We start from the raw sequence: 21,279 nt of genomic DNA, 5'->3' as shown, positions 1-21,279 counted from the left end.
TTTTTGTGGTACTGGTGATGAACCCAGAGGCATTCTACCTCCTAGCCACACCCACGGGTCTTTTTTATTCTTTATTTTGAAACAAGGTCTCACTAAATTACAGAAGGCCTCACTAAGTAGCTGAGGCTGACTGGGAAATGTGATCCTCCTTTCTCAGCCTCCCAAGTACTGGGATTATAAGCGTGCACCCCCATGCCTGGCTGAGTCTTATAGCTTTGTTCTTTATTTTCAGGATTGTTCTTGATATGGTGGGTGGATTGAATTTATATGTGGCCTTTAGGATCATCCTTATTGATTTTCTGTTTTTCTTTTTTGGCTGTACTGAGGGTTGGACCCAGGGCTTTACACATGGTAGGCAAGAGCTTTACCTCTGAGCTACATCTCCATCCCCCATCTTGTTGATTTCTAAACAACAACCACAGTTATTTTTAAAAAGTAAGTCAGAAGCAGTAGTGCATGCCTGTAATCCCAGGACTTGGGAGGCTAAGACAGGATGATCACAGGTTTGAGACTAACCTCAGCAACTTAGGGAGACCATGTCTCAAAATAAAAAATAAAATGGGCTGGGGATGTAGCTCAGTAGTAAAGTACCATCATTCAATAAAAGAATAAGAACAATAAAAGACAGGAAACCAGGAAACCCCAAATGTTCCTATCTGTGAAGAATTATTTTCCATGTATTTACTTTATTTTTAAATTTATTTAAAATACAATGGCTTTATTAATTTCATTCTTAAGTTGGTCAGTGCTAGTATATAAAACACTTTTTTGTACTCTGCAACCTTGCTGGTCTTTTTTAAAAAAATCTTTCTTTTTCTTTTCCTTTTCTCTCCCCTCCCTTCTCCTTTTTCTTTCTTTTTTTTCTTCCTTTCTTGATTTCACTTATGGATTTAACTGAATATTACTTGCGCTCTCTATGCAGGGAAGCTGTAAGCTAGATCAGTTGTTTTCCTGTCTCATTGAATTAATGTCATTTGTCCTGAGAACCCTTGTGTGCACGTGCACGTGTGCGCGCACACACACACAAACACACACATTTTTTTTAGTTGTGTCAGAAAGACTAGTAAATCCATGCCTTCTTATTCCACCTGTCTGAAAGAAGTTGACTTACTTTTTGTTTCAATAAAATGATTAACATGATTTGCCTACCTATATTTATATTTAAAACTTCAAAGTTTTGTTAGTCTGATAATTTATATAAGTTTAATATATTTTAGAAAATCTATAGTAAGATACATTTTAGCAGAACACATTTTTCTATAAAATGTTATGGAATAATGTAGTAGGGTATTTTTTTTTTTCTTTTTTGTGGTACTGGGGATGGAATCCAGGGTCTTTCTACCTCCGGGTTATACTCCCACACCTATTTTATATTTTATTTGGAAACAGGGTCTCACTAAGTTGCTGAGAGCCTCACTCAGTAGCTGAGGCTGTCTTCTAACCTGCGCAATCCTCCTGTCTCAGCCTCCCAAGTGCTGGGATTACAAACGTGCGCTACCATGCCCAGCGTAGTAGGGTATTTTAAAGAAATATTTTAATTGATTTGCCTAACATAATTGAGACAGATTCATAAGAAATAAAATATCTTGTGACATAAGGTATATTTGTATCCTTTTTTTATATTGTTTTAAAAGAAGTTTTACAATTTTTAGGCATATCAATGAAGATAAGAGAAAAACAGAAGCACAAAAACAAATTTTTGATGTTGTTTATGAAGTAGATGGATGTCCAGTAAGTGTATTTTGTCAATATTTTTCTTTTTTGATAAAAGTTTTCTATAGTTTTAATATAAACAAAATGTTGGCACAACTATCTTTTGAATTTTATAACTTTTTGAAATTACTTGATATGATCTCTTTTATTTACTTTCTGTTATACAGGCTAATCTTTTATCATCTCATCGAAGCTTAGTACAAAGAGTTGAAACAGTTTCTCTGGGTGAGCATCCCTGTGACAGAGGAGAACAAGTAACTCTCTTCCTCTTCAATGACTGCCTGGAGGTAAAGTTATACTTAACATACTATAATAACACTGCTGTCTTTTGTGACTTCCCTGAATCTTTAAAACCAAGCTTTGATTAAAAGTAAAATGTAGAAGTTTGAAGTGAACTCTACTTATATAATCACTTTTTAACAAAAAAAAAAAAAATGAAACCAGTCATTGATTTAATATAATAAAATGCTTTTAGAAAAAGGTATAGAGATAATACATTTTCATGAGTCAAATAAAAATGAAAATTCATTTTTATTCCATGCAAAGAGATGATGGGATAAAAAGTTTTGGGACTTCTTATTTATATATATATATACTTAATATTTATACAATAATTAGGATTTTTTGAAATTTATGTGGGTTTTCGTAGTAGAGAATGACGTTAATATTTTGTTGAAGAGAAGAATAATGTAATAATTTAATATTATATATGCTATGGTTTTGGTTATGCTGCTGTGGTGGGTTCTTTTGCTCGGCTCATAAAGATATGAGCCAGGAAATAAAGAACCAGGAGAAACCGTTGCAAAGCTCATGTAGGACTTATTAGAAGCTGAGGGAAGCCAGGTGTGGTGGCTCACACTTGTAATCCCGGCATTTGGGAGTGTAAGACAGGAGAACAGCCTCAGCTACTTAGGCCTTTGCAAGTCAGTGAGCCCTGTTTCAAAATAATAAAAAAAAAATCAGGCTGGGGTGTAGCTCTTAGGTAGAATGCTCCTAGGTTCCATCCCCAGTACCGCAAAAATTAAAAAAGAAAGAAAGAAACAGAAGGGAGAATGCAATGCAAGAAAAGCACAAGCAGCAAAGTAGAGTGTTCCAAACAAAAACATGGTCTTAAATAAGGTCTGTTCTAGCTGGTCTTTCTTATCTGGGTTGCTAAATTTCCAGGCCAGTAGCCCACCTCATTAGCATCTATCTGAGAGGATAGTGTTTCTTTTAGTTTTTTCCAGTTTTAAATTTTTTTTGTTTTTGTTACCAGATTCATCAGTAGTCCAGTCTTATTTAGTCTGTTCTTTGTTCTGACATCACCAGTGATCATGTGAGAGGATGCATATAATTTCTCTATCTCTTCAAGGATTGTGTAGCAAGTGATCTTCTTACATGTTGCCATGCTAACTGCCCTAGCAGCTAGATAGCTTCTGAAGCAAGCAGCTTCTGCCTGTTTTAACCCTTTAAATGTCTGCTCTGCTTCAGGACAGGGCATAATATGAATTTATATACCCATAACCAGATCAATTCCTTATGATTCCTTGATTCTTTAAAGTAGCAGATTTACAGTGAATGAATGGTCAGTATATCAGATAAGGTATGATTATACTTCTAAATTTTTCATCTATTTAGATTATAAAATTATAATTTTTCTTCCTATAATAGCCCTATAGACAAATTGTTGAATTATGTTTATGTGCTCTTTCAATTCATTCTCATTCTCTCTCCCTCTCTCTCTCTCTCTCTCTCTCTCTCTCTGTGTGTGTGTGTGTGTGTGTGTGTGTGTGTGTGTGTGTGTGTTACTTGGGATTTAACCTACAGGCATTCTATCTCCGAGCTATACCCCTAGCCCTATTTTTTAATCTTTATTTTGAAACATGGTCGGAGAACCTGGTTTTGAATCTGCAATCTTCCTGTTTTAGCATCCCAAGTCCTGGAAGTAAAAGCATGTGCCACCATGCCCAGCCTTTTTTATTCTTTTCATACAAAGTTTAACACAATTAAATAGTCTAATGAAGGATTTAAAAAGTGTATTTTTTTTCTCAGAAAAGAAAAATTGTTCATTTTGATAAGACAGACATTAACAAGAAAACTTGCTTAAATTTTTGTTACTGTATAACTTTCAATTGCTTTTGATAAAGGAATTGGTAATTTTCTTTAAAGTCTATACCGCTTTGTTTTATTCTTTTCTACTTTGCTGCTCTTGAACTTCTGTCCTCTTATATACTTTTTTTGTGTGTGTGTGCGGGTCTGAGAATAGAACCCAGGGGCATTTGACCTCTGAGCTACACCCCCTGCCCTATTTTTATTCTTTATTTTGAAATGGGGTCTCACTAAGTTACGGAGGGCCTCACTAAGTAGCTGAGGCTATCTGCGAACCGCGATCCTCTTGTCAGCCTCCCAAATGATGGGATTACAAACATGTGCCACCTTACTTGGTTTATATAATTTATTATTAAAGTATAAAATACAAGGGAATCTTAAAAAACAAAACACACACAAGGCAGTCACAAGCATATAAAATTCCACTGATAAATCACTGGTGTTAAATGTAGTTTTAGTTTTGAGGTGAATAAAAAATTATATATTCATCTGATCAGTAATATATAAAAAGCACAAAAGAAGCAGCAGTAAAACCATACATATTGACCATATCTTGAAGTGAGAATTTTGAACTGTTTTTCTCACTGTGAGAATTTTAGCATGCCCTACTTTTGAGAAGAGGGAATAGGCAGTGGAGTCAGTTTTAATCATATTTGATATAAATGTACATTATAATGCTGTTTTACTATTTATTTGTTTGCTTTTATTAAGATTTTTTTTTGTACTAGAGATTGAACCCAGTAGCATTCTACCTCTCAGCCCATTGTTTTTATTTTGAAATGGCATCTTATTAAATTGCTTAGGCTGTCTGTGGACCTTTGATCCTCTTTTCTCAGATTCTAAAAGTATTGTACTACAGTTGTGTGTTACTACACCCAGCTTATTAAGGCATTTTCAGACATTTTTTTCCCCACCATTTAAGTCTCTGGGTCAACTGGCCCTATTGTACTGAATTAGTTTATGCGATAATCCTTACCAATTCATTCAGGATTGTATCCCTTGTATTTTAGTGTAGCATTGACATGGTTTACATATTCTAATCCTACAGTACCTCCAGAGTCTTCTCTTAACTGCTTCATTGACTTCACTTCTACTTTTAATTTCTGCCATTGATCTTCCCCTATAGCTTCCAAGTTTCTGGCTTCTCATTTCCTTTGCCTTCTTGAATCTGGTGGCTTTTTTTTTTTAAACTCCCTTTTAGCCTCTTTGTCTCAGAAATTCAACAGAAACTGCTCTATTCATAAATGACATTAAATTTGGACTTCAAAATTCATAATTCTAAGTAAATTATTTCTTGTTTGAGAAAGTAAAACTATTAGCAAATTTAAATATAAAAGATTGTACTTCCTTAACATGCTAAATAAATAGCAAGTATTATATTTAATTATCCATGTTAGAAATATAGTCAATATATAGCTGGGGTGGTGGCTCATGTTTCTAATCCCAGCATTTAGGAGGCTGAGACAGGAGGATTGGAGTTCGCGGACAGCCTCAGCTAAGTAGGTCCCTTGCAACTCAGTGAGACCCTGCTTCAAAATAAAGAATAAAAAAAATAAGGCTGGGGATGTTGCTCAGATGTAGATTGCCCCTGGGTTCCATCCCTAGTACCTCAAGAAAGAAAGAAGAAGAAGAAGAAGGAGAGAGAGAGAGAGAGAGAGAGAGAGAGAGAGAGAGAGAGAGAGACACACAATGTAGGTAAAGTCTATATTTTCAATTTGACAGGTAATGTTTTACTGAAATAATTTTGGATTTAAGGTTGTATTTTCTTTTTGTATATTTTATTTGTGTTTTGTATATTTTATCTGAGTTTTTTTACCTTGACTTACTAACATTTGTTATCAGTATTAATACTTTTTATTGCTTTTCTCTCTTAAACCTTAAATCATTTGAGTATTTTGCTTAGCCAAATTTAAAAGTATACTATAGTGGAAACAATTATTTTAAGAGTCTCTTATCTTCACTATACTTATAGAAATAAACTTTTAATATTTGACATGTATACTTGATACATAGCATAGACATGGTTTGTATCTGCCTCAATGTGAATATGACATACTGGCTAGTTTTTGGTTTTCTCACTAGTCCCAGTCCCAACACCAAGTAGTACATTTTCAGCTGTAGTTTGTCATTCATGGTAATGATCAATCTCAATTCAAGTGACTTAATCATAAATCACTTTATGTTAATGTCATCCTATAATTTTTATTGGTATGGAGGAATTTTTAAGGCCCTTTAATACAGTAGGCTTTCACAGAAGTGAAAACAAAAAAATGTAAAGACCTTATAAAATTCATAAAACCTCAGTATACCACGAGTCATAGGTCCTTTCTGAGTTTGCTCTTCTTTTCTCCAGTGTTATCTTACATATCTCTTCCTTTTGCATTAGTACTCAGTTTAGGTAAAGTTACAGCCTAATATAGTGCTTTGAATTTGTAACTTGTATCATTTGTTTAATGTATTGTTGGGTTACGTATTTAATCCCCTTCTCAAAAGTATGTAAATCATGAGAGCAGAAACCATTATTGCTATTTCCTATTAGTCAAGCAGTACATAGGATCTGGATACTGTAAATTCTGCTATTAAACTGAAATTGATATTTTGGATGAAAGACAAGAGATCCCAAAACAACTATTTCCCTTCTTCTGATGTGAAAATCTTATTCAGGATTTCTTCATCCTTTGACACTATTTCTTATATTGCTTTTAGTTCTTTCACATCTCTGAGATTTTACTTGGCCTGTTTTTCTGACATTTGAACACGAGCATCTCTGCTACTGGCACAAACAACTGTGGAATGACTAATAGTCAAATGAACTATGTATGGATTTATGGGACTAGTGGTGTTTTTAAGTATTTGGTCTTATTTTTATTCATATTACTAATGATGACTTTTATTTTCTATATCAGATAGCAAGAAAACGGCACAAGGTTATTGGCACTTTTAGGAGTCCTCATGATCATACCCGACCCCCAGCTTCTCTTAAGCATATTCAACTGATGCCTCTTTCTCAGATTAAGAAGGTGCTGGATATAAAAGAGACAGAAGGTATGCTTATTGGATAAATTATTGACTGAATACAAATAGTTTATATTCATTAAAGGTGTAATTCACTTCTGTATCTTTTAACTAATAAATTACCTTTTTGTATAGTTGGTCAGTCAGATTGAAGGTCTTGTACTTCTTTCCCAACTCCCTTTCTAGGAACAGGCTTGATTTTTAAGTTTTTCAAATGAAAGTGCCACCTCAACCTGTAGGATATCTTTATTCCTTAAGGGTCAAATAGTGCCCTCTGCTATTTTGTTCCCACATTGAAATTTATTTTTATTTCTTCAGAATCTGGAAGAAATCACCAGTCTGTTACCTGTCCTTCATATCTTAATACCCTTCTCATTAGCCAGGTGTGTTGGTACAAGTTTGTAATCTCAGTACTTGGGAGACTGAGACAGGAGGATTGTAGATTCATGGTCAGCTTTAGCAACTTAGTGAGATCCCTCAGCAACTTAGTGAGACCCTGTTTCAAAATAAAAATAAGTAAATAAAAAGAGGTGGGTGTGTTGCTCAGTGGTCAAATGTCCCTGTGTTTAACCCCCAGTACCAAAAACTTAAAAAAATTGCTCATAGCCAATGCTTGGGTTTTTAGGGACATGTATATGGACCAGAAATAGATCTGTGTTTAAAATAAGTATACCCAAGGTAACTGGCAGGCTTGATGTGGGGTCAGGCATATATTTGTTAGTTTTCTGTTACTATTACAAAATACTTGAAATGATCAACCTATAAAGGGCAAAGGAGTTTATTTTTTATTTTTTTTTTTTGGTTTTGAAATTTCAGTCTATGACAGATTGGCTCCATTGACATGGGCCTATAGTGAAGCAACACTTCATGGCCAGAATATTCAAAGGGGAAGGGACCGAGATCCCACAGTTCCTACTAAGGGCTTGTCCCCGATGAACTAAAACATCCTACCGGACTCCATGTCTTCAGGTTTCCACACCTTCCGTGGAAGGTGATAAGCTGGAGATCAAACCTTTAACAGATGGGCTTTTGGAGGGTGTTCCAGTTCCAAACTATAGTCAGTGTACTAACGAAAGTATTAAAGAGGGTTCTCTGAAGACTTGAAATTACCAAAAATTTATACCTAACTGAAACAGTGTTATGTGTTTAATTGACCCCTAGTGATATGTGTTCATGGTGCTGTACTTTGGATATAAGACATATATGTTTTATAATGTAAATACTTCAAAACTGATTCCTCTAATGATGGAAGAATTGAGTTCTTGAGAAATGATTCTTAAAGCTTGAACAGCAACCTAATATTGCTATTTTTACTTAATTGTCAAACTGAGTTTATTAAGGATTCCATGAGACATTTATTTAAATCATTGTTGTTTGGGGGGATTTTAGTTATAAAAGAGTTCATTGTTTAAATTTAGCATCAGAGACAAAACATTTTGTAACAGTTTTTAAATATTTGAACATTTCTTTGTGATTCAAGAAGGTTGTTACTGAATTGTTCTTAAAATGTCATTTTAAGCCGGGCATGGTGGCGCACACTTGTAATCCCCACACTTGGAGGCAGAGACAGGAGAATCACACTGGTTTGAAGCCAACCTTGCTGGCTTAAGAGACCCTGTTTCCAAATTTAAAAAATATAAAAAAATAGGTCTGGGAGTGTAGCCCGGAGTAGAAGGGTTTCCAGGAACCCTAGTACCACCAAAAAAAAAAAAATGTCATTTTAATTTGAAGCTTAAGTTCCTGAATTCTAAGAAATGATATAGTCGAATTTTTCTTTACTTAATTTTAATTATAGAAAATATTAAATGCCATGAAAAATAATGATTACTTAATTTTTTAAGTTATTTTTGGTTCTTTACATGGTATACTATTACTTTTATAATTTTTTTTTTCAGTGCTTCAACTTAAGAAAGTGATGTTTTTTCTCTTATTAAAAAAGGAAGAGGCAGGGAGGGTGGAAAAGAAATAATTTTATAGATTTTTGGTGCTTTGAGGAAACTAAACTCAAAAGACTAACACTTAGTGTTTATGTCTATTCTGGGTCCCTAGATTGCCATAATGCTTTTGCCTTGCTTGTGAGGCCACCAACAGAGCAGGCAAATGTGCTGCTCAGTTTCCAGATGACATCAGAGGAACTTCCAAAAGAAAACTGGTTAAAGATGCTTTGTCGACATGTAGCCAACACCATTTGTAAAGCAGATGCAGTAAGTTCTTAAACCTTTGTTATAGCCGGGCGTGGTGGCGCACGCTTGTAATCCCAGCATTCAAGAGGCTGAGACCGGAGGATTGCGGTTCAGCGATAGCCTCAGCTACTTAGTGAGGCCCTCTGCAACTCAGTGAGACCTGGTTTCAAAATAAAGAATAAAAAATAGGCAGGAGGTGTAGCTTGGAGGTCAAATGCCCCGGGGTTCCATCCCCAAACTCACAAAACAAAAAACAAAAAAAAAAAAAACCTTTGTTATAATGAAAGTTTAAAAAAACTATGATAAGCCAGGCATGGTGGTGCACACTTGTAATCCCCGTGCTTGGGAGGCTGAGACAGGTGGATCATGCAGGTTCAAAGCCAGCCTCAGCTACTTAGTGAAGCTCTCAGCAACTTAATGAGACCCTGTTTCCAAATAAAACACAAAATAGGTCTGGGAGTATAGCCCGGAGGTAGAAAGCCCCTGGGTTCCACCCCTAGTACCACACACACACAAAAAAAACTATGATAATATATTTAGACTAAACCTATACATTTCTAATGAATTGTTAGGAATGTAGGAGATTTTTAGTTTTAATTTTACGTGTATGTAACAAACTAGTTTAATAAGCTTGATGTGGTGGGACATGACTGTAATCTCAGTACTTGAGAGGCTGACAAGAGGATTACAAGTGTGAAGCCAGCCTCAGCAACTTAGACCCAGTTTCAAGTTAAAAAAATAAAATAGGCCTGGGGGTGTAGCTCATAGGTAGACTGCCCTGGGTTCAATTCTGCGTATCAAAACACAAAAAAGAGTATTGAATCTTCTCTCTTTTTTTCTCAAAGCTTATAGAGTTTTCTTAAAATAGCTGTTTTAAATTTTCTATCAGAATTCTCTTATACTAGTTACTGTCTGGTTGTTCTTTGATGCCTTATTTTGACCATTAAATGAAGTCATGGTTTCTTAAAAGTTCTTGATCCCTTGGTATATGACATAATTTGGGCATTGAAAAATTCCAGTCTTTGGAATATGACTTTGTTTGGAAATTTTAGGCAGACTGTGCTTATAATTTTCTTATCTCTGACTTTGCTAATCAACTTAAGTTCCTGTTAACTGCAGGCCGCTGTTGGTGTGTTGTCACTGATCCAAGTTCAAGTTTTTCTGCAGTTGGTGTATTGTGTAGTATGAAACAAATACCTAAAAGAGTAGTTCGTCCCTTCATGTCTCTCTACTTGGGCCTGTGGTAGGCCCAGATGCCTCCTCCATAGTTAATGGGCTCTGGTTGGATCTATAGGATTTCATCTGTCCTGGCAGAATTCTAAGCCATGTCACACCCTGGACCCACTAATCCACCATGGCTAGGACAGCCATAGAATAGAGTAGGATCAAAGCTCATAATACTGTGAGCCACATATTGCTGAGATTGACTTGAGGCCCAAGACTGCTATAAGTAGTTACTGGTGATGGTGGCCTGAATAGAAGCCTGACAGAATAGGTCTACAGTCTGTCACAGAGACAGGCTTGGGGATTGGTGCTGTTAGGATATGTCTAGTGTTAAGTTTCACCAGCCTGACACTGATTCCAAAGCAGTCTGATGGTAACTGCCCTGCTTTCCCCTCAGTGGATCAGATCTTGCTTCATGCTCTGCTACCCAAGGTTGCTATAGTATTGCTGAAAACTAAATTGCATTGCTCCTGAGTCTCACAGCCATAAATACCTTTACAGTCTTATGAGTGCACCCAGGCCCATGCTAAGGCTAGCGATGAAGCAGGCTGAAGCAAGAATCTCTACCACTAGGGCTCACGTCTCTGCTTGGTGTCAGGACAAGGCCAGAGGCTCTGTCTTTGAGCACTGGCCTGGATAGAGCTGTGCCCTAAGGGATTGGTGGGGAATGCAGTCCTTTTGGTCACTAAGGCTGACTTGAAACTCCAAAGCTGTCACTGATGCAGATAAAAAGTTGAATCTGGCTGAGTGTGGTAGCACACTTCTGTAATCCTGTCTAGTTGAGAGGCTGAGGCAGGAAGTTTGCAATTTTGAGGTCAGCTTTGGCAATTAATTACCAAGACCCTGTCTCAGAAGGGATTAGGAGGAAAGGCTGGGAGTGTAGCTCCGTGGTAGAACACCTTCCTAGCATGTGTGAGACACTGGTTTGGCCCCCAGTATTGGGATGCTGGAGTGGGGGAATGTGAGTCTGTCCCACCAGCACATAGGTTTCTACTTGATAGCAGATCTAAAGGCTCTGTCTGATTTCTGGCCTGGATATATGTTGCATTTGGTTTCTCTCTGGTGTTGGGACTCACTGCAGTAGGTCTAGTACTGGGCTCCAAAACAAAGTCCTCTGCTAATTTTTATCCCCTGCTCCCTATAAAGTGGAATCTTGCTACTAGCTTTCTGAGGATGGTAGAAGCTATCTCTGCCTCCTGGTTAAAGCAGTTCTATCAGTTTGGTTCTGCCTGGCGCCAGGCTTCACTATTTGGGCCTGGTACTGGATTTCAAGTCTGAGGCTTAGACTTAATTTCCTCTCCTTCCTCCAAGTATGAGACATTTTTCTGTTGGTTGAAATTTGGAAAGGGGTTATGTAGTCAATCTTTCCTTCCTGCCCTCTTAAATGCATCTTTCCCTTTTGTTAAAAGCAGGCACTGTAGTTTCTCCTGGGTTCCTTAGCTGTTGTGAAGGTAGTTTGATACTTGAGTAGTAGTTCAAAACTCTGTGTATGTGGAGAAACAGTAGGGTATTATTTAGCCATAATCTTGTTTTGCCCATCTCCTCTGATTTTCATTGGTGTTCTTGGGACATGGTTATTATAAATTGAATATTTCTCTTTGAAATGTTTGGGGTAATAAGTTCTTCAGAATTTGGAGTTTTTCAGACATTGGAATAATTTGCCTAGCCTTTGCTGCTTGAACATCCGTAATCGAAAATGCTCCATCCCAAATCCAAAACTTTTTAAGTACCATCTTGTTTTCATGAAGTATTTTGGATTTGAATATATGGATTAGGGATATATAAATTGTGAGAAGAACAGAGTATTTTGTTCTCTTTTTATTTATTTTTTTATTCAGTTCACTCGTTTATCTTATTGAAAACAATAAAAGAGTTGTAGTGTATTGTTCTTCCTATCAGGACAAGTTTTCAATTTGTCTTTTTTTTGGTACTAAGAATTGAACCCAGGGCATTTTGCCTCTGATTATTGTTGTTGTTGTTGTTATTACTCGAAACAAGGTTTCCCTCAGTTGTTAAGGCTGTCTGCAAACCAGCAGTCCTTCTATCTCAGCCTCTCAGTAGGGAATAATGCATGTGCCACCATGCCTGGCTCTTTTTTATCATTATTATTATTATTATTGGCGTATGGTAGTCATACATTTTAATGGATTACAAGATGGTAGAGGCATACACACACACATCACTCATTTAGCCCTTCCCACCCATTCTTCCACTTCTCTCCTTTTCACATTTGGCATACTGATTGACTTTGATATGTTTGTGAATATACATCATGAACATTAGGAAATTTTCTTTCCTTCTTCTCCCCTTCCATCACCCCCCAGTTAGGCCTCCTTCTTTGCTCATCTATGGTTTCTCCTTCATTTACAGTTACTCCTATGATTCTTTTTCTCCCTAGCTTCTGCCTATTAGGAAGAACATCCAATTTTTTACATTTTGTGACTAACTAATCTCACTTAATATAATGTTCTCCAGTTCCATTTATTTCCCTGCAATGACAGAATTTCCTTCTTTATGGCTGTGTAAAATTTCATTGTATACATATCTCATAGTTTTGTATCACTCTTCTATTGATGGACGTCTTGGCTGGTTCCATAGATTGTCAATTTTGAATTGTGCAGATACACATGCATTAGTTTGGTTTCCATTCTTTTGGGTAGATACCTAGAAGTGCTATTGCTGGATCATATGGTAGGTTCATTCCCATTCTTCTGAGGGTCCTTCATACTGTTTTTCAAAGTGGCTGGACTAATTTGCAGTCTTACCAAAAATGTATTAGAATTTCCACTTCTCCACACCCTCTCCAGCATTTGTTGTTATGCTTTTAATGATTGCCATTTTAATTGGAGTTAGATGAAATCTCAGGATAGATTTGATTTGTATTTCTCTGATTGCTAATGATGTTGAACATTTTTCCATACATTTGTTAGCCATTTGAATTTCCCTTTTCTTTTTTTGACCACACAACTTAGAGGAATATTTATTTGCTTACAGTGTGTTTGGAGAGTACAGATTCAGTTCACATGAAGCCAATGTCTGGAGCTCAGGGGATGGGAGTGGAAAGCAGAGAGAGGGATAGAGCAAACCTGCTCTCACATCATAAAGACCAGAAGCAAGAGAACCAGAAAGAGGATTCGAAGACAAAAACACAAATCCTAAGTTCATCCACACCCTCAGGAACCCACCTTTTCCACCTATACCCACTGTCCTAGGTTTACCACTCAGATAAATCTATTTCTGATGAAATTACATCCCTCATGACTTAATTGTGTCATTTGTGAACATTGATACATGATCTCTTCAGGAGACATTTCTCTGATTATAACACATGCATTGTTATACAGTGTAACTTATTAAGTAATTTTTAAAACATTCTCATATAATTTAATATGGAATTCAGGATATCTATTTTTATAGCTTGTTGAGATACTATATCACTCAGGAATTATCTATTTTTAATGATTATTCTGATGAAATAATTTAGTTTAAAGGCTTTGAGGTGTGTCATTACGTTATTTGTTTTTCTGTGTGTGTGTGTGTGTGTGTGTGTGTTGGGGGTTTTTTTGGTACTGGAGATGGAACCCAGGGGCATTCTACTTCCGAGCTATACCCCAGGTTCTATTTTTTAGTCATATAAAATATATATATATATATCATAAAGACCAGATATGTTTTTATATATATATATATATATATATATATATATATTTTTTTTTTTTTTTTTTTGTGGTGGTGGTGGTACTGGGGTTCCTGGAAGCCCTTCTACCTCTGGGCTACACTCCCAGGCACCCATTTTATACTTTTTTTTATTTGAAACAGGGTCTCTTAAACCAGCATGGCTGGCTTTGAACCTGTGGGATCCTCCTGTCTCTGCCTCCGAAGCGTGGGGATTACAAGTGTGTGCCACCACACCTGGCTTTAGTCTTTATATTTTTTGAAACAGGGTCTAACCGAGTTATAAAGGGCTTCGCTAAGTAGCTGAAGCTGTTCACGAACTACGATCCTCTGGTCTCCGTCTCCCAAATGCTGAGATTACAAGTGTGCACCACGACGCCTGGTTATTTATTTGGTAATAATTTGTTCTTATGTGGGTACTCAGTGCTATGAATTTTTCTCTTAATACTGTCTTCAAGGTGTTTCAGAGGTTTTGATATGTATTTCTATTTTAATTTCTTTCTAGGAATTTCTTAATTTCTCCCCTTAATTCACCCATTCATCATTCAGCAGTGTGATGTTCAGTCTCCATGTGTTCATGTGGTTACTCTGGGTGATATAGTTGGTTTCTTATTTCATTCCATTATGATCTGAAAAGATAGGGGGAGTATGTCACACTTTGTGGCCCAGGGTGTGGTCTATTTTGGAAAGGTTCCAGCTGAGAAAAATGTGACCTCTGCTGTAGTTGGGTGGAATATTCTATATGTATCTAATAAATCCATTTGGTTTATGGTGTTTTTTAGGTCTGAGGCATCCTTCCTGACCTTTTGTTTAGGAGATCAGCCTAGCAGTGTGAGAAGAGTGTTGAAGTCTCCCAGTATGTTTTATTGAGATCTGTGTGTGATTTAATGTCATAAAGAGTTGAATTTATGAAAATGGCTGTACCTATGTTAGGAGCGTAAATGTTGACGATTGTCAATTTTTCTGGCTGTATTGTTCCTTTTATGAGTAAAATGACCTGCTTTGTCTCTTCTGATAAGCTGGGGCTTGAAATCTAATTTGTCTGATATTATAGTTGCCACTCCTGCTTGTCTTCAAGTTCTTTTGGCATGGATTACCTTGCTTCAGCCCTTCACCTTTAGTTTGTGGATATCTTTACTAGTAAGGTATGTTTCTTACAGGCAGCATATAGGTGGATTTTTGTTTTTAATCCATTTTGCTATTTCTTTTGTGGTAGTGGGGATTGAACCCAAGGGTACTCTACCTCCGAGCTATACCCCCAGCCCTATTATTATTATTATTATTTTTATTTATTTATTTATTTATTTATTTGCAGTTATTGGGGATGGAACCCAGGGGCATTCTACCTCTGAGCTACACCACCCAGCCCTATTTTTATCCTTTATACTGAAACAGGGTCTCACTGAGTTGCAAATGGCTTCACTTAAGTAGCTGAGGCTGTCCATGAACCGCAATCCTCCTGTCTCAGCCACCTAAATGCTGGGATTACAAAGTGTGTGCCACCACGCCTGCCTTCCTATTTTTTTATTCGTGTGTGTGTGGCGGGGGTATTGGGGGTGGAACTCAGAGGCTTTACTCCAGGCCATACTCCCAGAACTATTTTTTTTTATATTTTATTTGGAAACAGGGTCTAAGTAGCTGAGGCTGGCTTTGAACCTGTGCGATCCTCCTGTCTCAGCCTCCCAAGCACGGGGATTACAAGTGTGCGCCACCACGCCTGGCTCTCTTTCTTTCTTTCTTTCTTTTAATTTTTTTTTTTTATAGAACTGGGATTCCTGGAAACCCTTCTTCCTCCGGGTTACATTCCCAGATCTATTATATATATTTGGAAACAGGGTCTCTTAAGCCAGCCTTGCTGGCTTCGAACCTGCGCGATCCTCCTCTCTCTGCCTCCCAAGCGCGGGGATTACAAGTGTGCGCCACCATGCCCGGCGCTTATTTTTTTATTTTTAAACAGGATCTCGCTGAGGCTGGCCACGAACTCTGATCCTCCTGTCTTAGCCTCTCAAATGCGGGGATTACAAGCATGCCCCACCATGCCAGGCACCTTATGTCCTCTTATTGGGGAGTTGAGGCCATTTGTGATCAGTGTGATTATATTGAGAGGTGATTTTTAATTCCTAACATTTTGAGTTTTAACTTCTTTTTGAGGTGGTGTTTGTTGTTTTTTCCTTAGTTGTTTGCTTAATGGAAATCCTTGTTTCTCTGGTTTGGGCATTTATTGCTTATTCCTTCTTTGTAATTAATATCTTTGAGTACTTTCTCTAGTGCTGGTTTGGAAGACATAAATCCTTTCAGCTTCTGTTTGTCATGGAAGATTTTTATTTCCTGGTAGAATCTGAGTGGTAGTTTTGCAGGTTAGGAAATTTTTGGCTGCAAGTTGAATTCTTTTAGAGTTTAACATATGTTGCTCCAGGTTCGTCTGGCTTTCATGAGTTGGTTTGGGAAGTTTGGAGTGATTCTAATTGGTTTGCCCCTGAATGTCACTTGTTCTTTTGGTTTTATTGCCTTTAAGATTCTCTCATTGGCCACTAAGTCAGTTTGACTCTTATGTGGTGTGGTGAACCTTAATTCTGATCTTGTCTAAAGGAGGTTCTATCTGTTTGCTATACCTCTATATGGACCTCTTTTTCTGTGTTTGGAAAATTTTTTGATGTTACTTCTTTGAAGATTGTTGATCCTTTTGTTTTCAGCTTCTATTCCCTCCTCTATGCCTATTATTCTTAAGTTACCTCTTTTTAAGGTGGGCCCATATCTCTTAGATGTCGAATTCTCTGCACTAGGTGCTATGAATTTTCCTCTTAATAATGCCTTCAAGGTGTCCCAGAAGTTTTGAAATGTGTCTCTGTTTTAATTTGATTCTAGGACTTTTTTTTTTTTTTTTTTTTTGGTGGTACTGGGGTTTTTGGAAGCCCTTCTACCTCCAGGCTACACTCCCAGACCTATTTTATACTTTTTTATTTTTGGAAAAGGGGTCTCTTAAGCCAGCAAGGCTGGTTTCGAACCTGCGCCATCCTCCTGTCTCTGCCTCCCAAGTGCGGGGATTACAAGCGTGTGCCACCATGCCTGGCTATAAGAGTTTCTTAATTTACCCCTTACATTTTCTATGACCCATTCCTCATTCAGCAGTGTAGTGTTCAGTCTCCAATGTTTATGTTGTTACTCTGGGTTGTCTTATAGTTACTTAGCCTCCATCCTCTTGTCCCATCCTTGTAAGTACTATGTTTGCAGGCATGTGGTAACAAGTCTGGCTCACTCAGCCCTTTTAAAAAATTTTTATTTTGGAATCTTGTCTCTAATCAGACCTTTTGATAAATATGTTGTCATAAATAATTACTTGTTCTATATACAGAAAGATTCATAGAGGGACATACAATGCTAGTGCATACAACAATGTGCAAAAGAAGCTTTTACAAATCATACAAAACCTTATAAGAATTTTTTATAGTATCTATATAAGTTGGACTTCCTTACTGTATAGAATTTCTTTAATTATAGAATTTCTGCATCATCAGAATGAGAGACTAGATGCCTTATGTAGGCTTTTCCAAATTTGTAACACTAATACTGAAATTAATGTAATGTTAATAAAAATTTTTCTTAAAATATAATCTATTGAATTACTGGTCACGAGATGTCTAATAATAACTAGAACTGAAATATAAACAACTGAAAAAATTTCAGAAAAAATAATTATCCACAAGATGGCAGCAAACATTTGACTATGTTCTAATTTATACTCATATTACAAAATTATCTCAGTCTGTTGAAATTTGCTCTTAGAATTATATTTGTAAAGCTGGGCATGGTGGTATCCGCCTATAATCCCAGTACTTGGAAGACTGACACATGACACAGAAGGATTGTAGGTTTGAGGTCAGCCTCAGCAATATAGAGAGGCTCTGTTTAAAATTCAAAAAGGAACTGGGGATGTAGCTCAGAGTTAGAATCCCTAGTTAAAAAAAAAAAAAAAATGTTATATTTGTAAACTCAGATGAGCCTTTAGTTGATACCTTTCTTTATTTAGAATTTTAAACAGAATAAATATTTTTAAAAGCCTTGAGTCAGTGACTTATTTGAGAATATTTCACCATGTTGAAGAGAAAATATTTCTGAATATATGTACAAAGGATGTAAATATATCTATATGAAAGATATAAAGATTTTGGTCTTTCAATTAGTTACTGTCTTCCTGTCATTTATTTCTAGATGCCGTAAGTGATTGGAGTTTGCTTAATTAGAAGATTAAGTACTTTTTTTATACTTTTTTTGTCATGCCTATTTATAAATTTTAGGAGTTAGAACTTTCAGGCTGAAAGAAACATTTACTTGTATGTATGTATGTATATATGTACTAGAGTTTGAACCCAGAGACATTCTACCTCTGTTACACTCCTGGTCTTATTTTTATTATGAAACAGTGTCTTGTGAAGTTGCTGAGAATTGTTACCAAGTTTTCGACACTGACCTTTAACCTTTGATCCTGCTGCCTCAGCCTTTCAAGAATTGGAATTATATGTGTGTGCCACCATACATATAAGCCACTTGGCTTGCTATTTTTTTTCTCTCTTCTTTTAACACATGATATTAAGTCCAAGAGCAATGGTTGACTAAGTATAAAGGTAACATTAGAATCCAGGTAGCCTTAATTTTGTCCAAACTCCCTTTATAGTGTTTCTGTTCATGGATATGATGTCTCATATTCTGTTATTTTATAATTTAAAGTTTAATCTGAAAATCTTCTCTCAGAATACTTATGTGTTTTTACTCTTTGCTAACATGTATCCTCTAGTTGTATATATCTAGTTGTATAATATATCTCTAGTTGTATATATCTAGTTGTATAATCTGAGTTGTATATATTTTGCCTGAGGTCAGGTGGTATCATAGTTGTCATAAATATTTAACCTCTAATCTCAAAAGTATAATTTTATTCATAAATGGATTTAAGCAATGTTATATTCTCTCCCCCAATTTGGTGGGCTTAGAAGTAACTTAATAATGCTTGGGTCTGAAATGTTTTTTGAGTCACAAGTGTTTCATATTTTGTAATATTTGCATATACCTAATGAAATATTTTTGGGGCAGGATCCAATTTAAACACAAAATTTATTTGTATATCTCTTATATGCCTTTTATGCACAGCCTGAAGATAATTTCATATAATATTCTTAGTGTACTTTGTTTTTACTGTGATCTCACATGAGATCAGGTATAAATTTTCCAACTATGGCATCAGGTCAGTGGTCAACAAGTTTTTGAAGTTAGTGTACTTTGGATTTTTGATTAGGAAAACTCAATCTATAGTGAATTACTAATATATATGTCTGATAATAATACTTTCTTGATTTGGCCAACTCAGAAGCTCTAAGCAATAAACATGATTTACAGCATTTGAGGAAACCACTAAAGCACAGTCTTAGTAAGGGAGAGGACATGTGACATTAGGTAGTTTTTCATTAGTATCTGAGAATTTGAGGACTAGTAGAGGAAGAGAGTTTAGTAAAGCAGGGAGAAATAAAGGATCTTCTAACTCACATGTGTATGGGCTCATTAGTTAAAAATGTCAGAAATGCTAGAAAAATTTGTGTTTTAACACCATAAATAAACTTAGAAAATCTATAGCTGAGGCTGTTTTCTCCTGATAGTGATATTTAGCATTATGTTTGTAGTATGATGTCTACTCTATATTTTATAATGAAAAATACTATTTGCACATAGGTAAACAAAAGTATAGTGCAATAAAATTTGTCTTAACCTTTTCCCACTAGTTTTCTTTTCAGAAAGTGGCATGATCTTTAATAATCTCTACCTTTTCAAAAACATAAGCATAGACACAAAGCTTTTTTTTTTCAAAGTATGTATTAAGTTTATGTCTAGGCAGTGTTGTCTGAAATACAACATGAATGGTGGTTATATCTGTTTCTAGTTATATTCTGTTTCTAAATTGTAAATAAGTGAGTTTCTAGTAGGCTGTTTGTTTGTTTGTTTGTTTGTTTGTTTGTTTGTTTTTGGTGGTACTGGGGTTCCTGGAAACCCTTCTACCTCCGGGCTATACCCCCAGACCTATTTTTATACTTATTTGGAAACGGGGTCTCTTAAGCCAGCAGGCTGCGTGATCCTCCTGTCTCTGCCTCCCAAGCACGGGGATTACAAGTGTGCGACATCATGCCTGGCGCCTTGGTAGGCTGTTTTTGTATATGTATGCTAATTTTTTACCAGTCAGTTGTAATAAAGTAATTTCTTTATTTCTATTTTTTTAGATAATTCTATTAGGGTTTTTAGCTTTGAGTTTTAAAAATCTCCTAAATTGACAAGTTACTTTGTAGTAAAATCATAATGACTAAAATATATTTAAATGTCAAAACATTCATTTTTCTGAGTTTACCTCTGTATCTTAGGGGCATAAAAATTCCTACCTGAGGTTGGGGATGTAGCTCAATTGTGAGCCATTGCACTATATCCTATCTCTAGCACTGTAATAACAACAAAAAAGAATCTGAAGCCTTTGTGGTGGTGCATGCCTGTAATTTCAGCTAACTGGGAGGTTGAGATGGGAGCATTGGGAGTTTGAGGCCAGCTTGTGGGACAAAGCAGGACACCTTCTCAAAAATAAATAAATAAATAAATAAATAAATAAATTAATAAATTAATAAATAAATAAATAAGCCTACCAAATAGTAGATTAGCAATGTATATTGAGCAGATCAGAATTTTTTTTTTTTTTTTAAAGGAAGCTACCCAGGGCTGGTGAGGCAGGAGAGAGCTTTTTTGGTCTCCAGCGAGAATATAATAGTATTATGCCTGTTTTGAAAAGCAATTTATACATCAGGAAGTTAATAAACAAATGCAAGTAGAAAAAGAGGGTCTGGCACAGATGGTTGGTTTGGTGGTGGGTTTTTTTGTTTGTTTATTGTTTGTTTGGTTTGCTTTGGTACTGGGTGTGGAACCCAGAGGCTTTCTACCTCTGGGCTATACTCTCAGCCCTATTTTATATTTTACTTGGAAACAGTGTCTCACTAAGTTGCTGGGAGCCTCACTAAGTAGCTGAGGCTGGCTTCAAACCTGTGCGATTCTCCTGTCTCGGCCTCCCAAGCGCGGGGATTACAAGCATGCGCCACCATGCCTGGCTTTTGGTTTGGTTATTTTAATAAAGAAATTAGGGAGGCTTTAGCAATGCTAAGGCTAGCTACATGTCTGTTAGTGGTGGGAAGCCAAAGTAGGCATTTATAATTATAGAATGTGTTATTTTACACCTTTAATTTGTGAAGAGAATATTTCATTTCAAAATTATTTCTATAATCAGGTGTGGTGGCACATGCCTGTAATCCCAGTGCTTGGAGGCTGAGACAGGAGGATTGTAGGTTTGAGGCCAGCCCCA

At 36.3% G+C, this 21,279-nt stretch overlaps 1 protein-coding gene across 1 annotated transcript in view; it reads left to right on the top strand.

Annotated features, from left to right (window-relative positions):
• Positions 1–21,279, top strand: part of ECT2 (epithelial cell transforming 2) — a gene marked incomplete at both ends in the record, with an annotated part of 61,078 nt that overhangs the window by 35,407 nt on the left and 4,392 nt on the right. The window contains 4 exon segments of the mRNA XM_080696883.1: positions 1,653–1,731; positions 1,881–2,000; positions 6,708–6,846; positions 8,866–9,020. Coding sequence (XP_080553009.1) covers positions 1,653–1,731; positions 1,881–2,000; positions 6,708–6,846; positions 8,866–9,020 — 493 coding nt within the window.

Source organism: Muscardinus avellanarius (assembly GCF_963383645.1).
Source record: "Muscardinus avellanarius genome assembly, chromosome: 5".
NCBI classification, from domain to species: Eukaryota; Metazoa; Chordata; class Mammalia; order Rodentia; family Gliridae; genus Muscardinus; species Muscardinus avellanarius.
The sequence above is the reverse complement of the archived record's forward strand: the minus strand, read 5'-3'. Positions and strand labels throughout refer to the sequence as shown.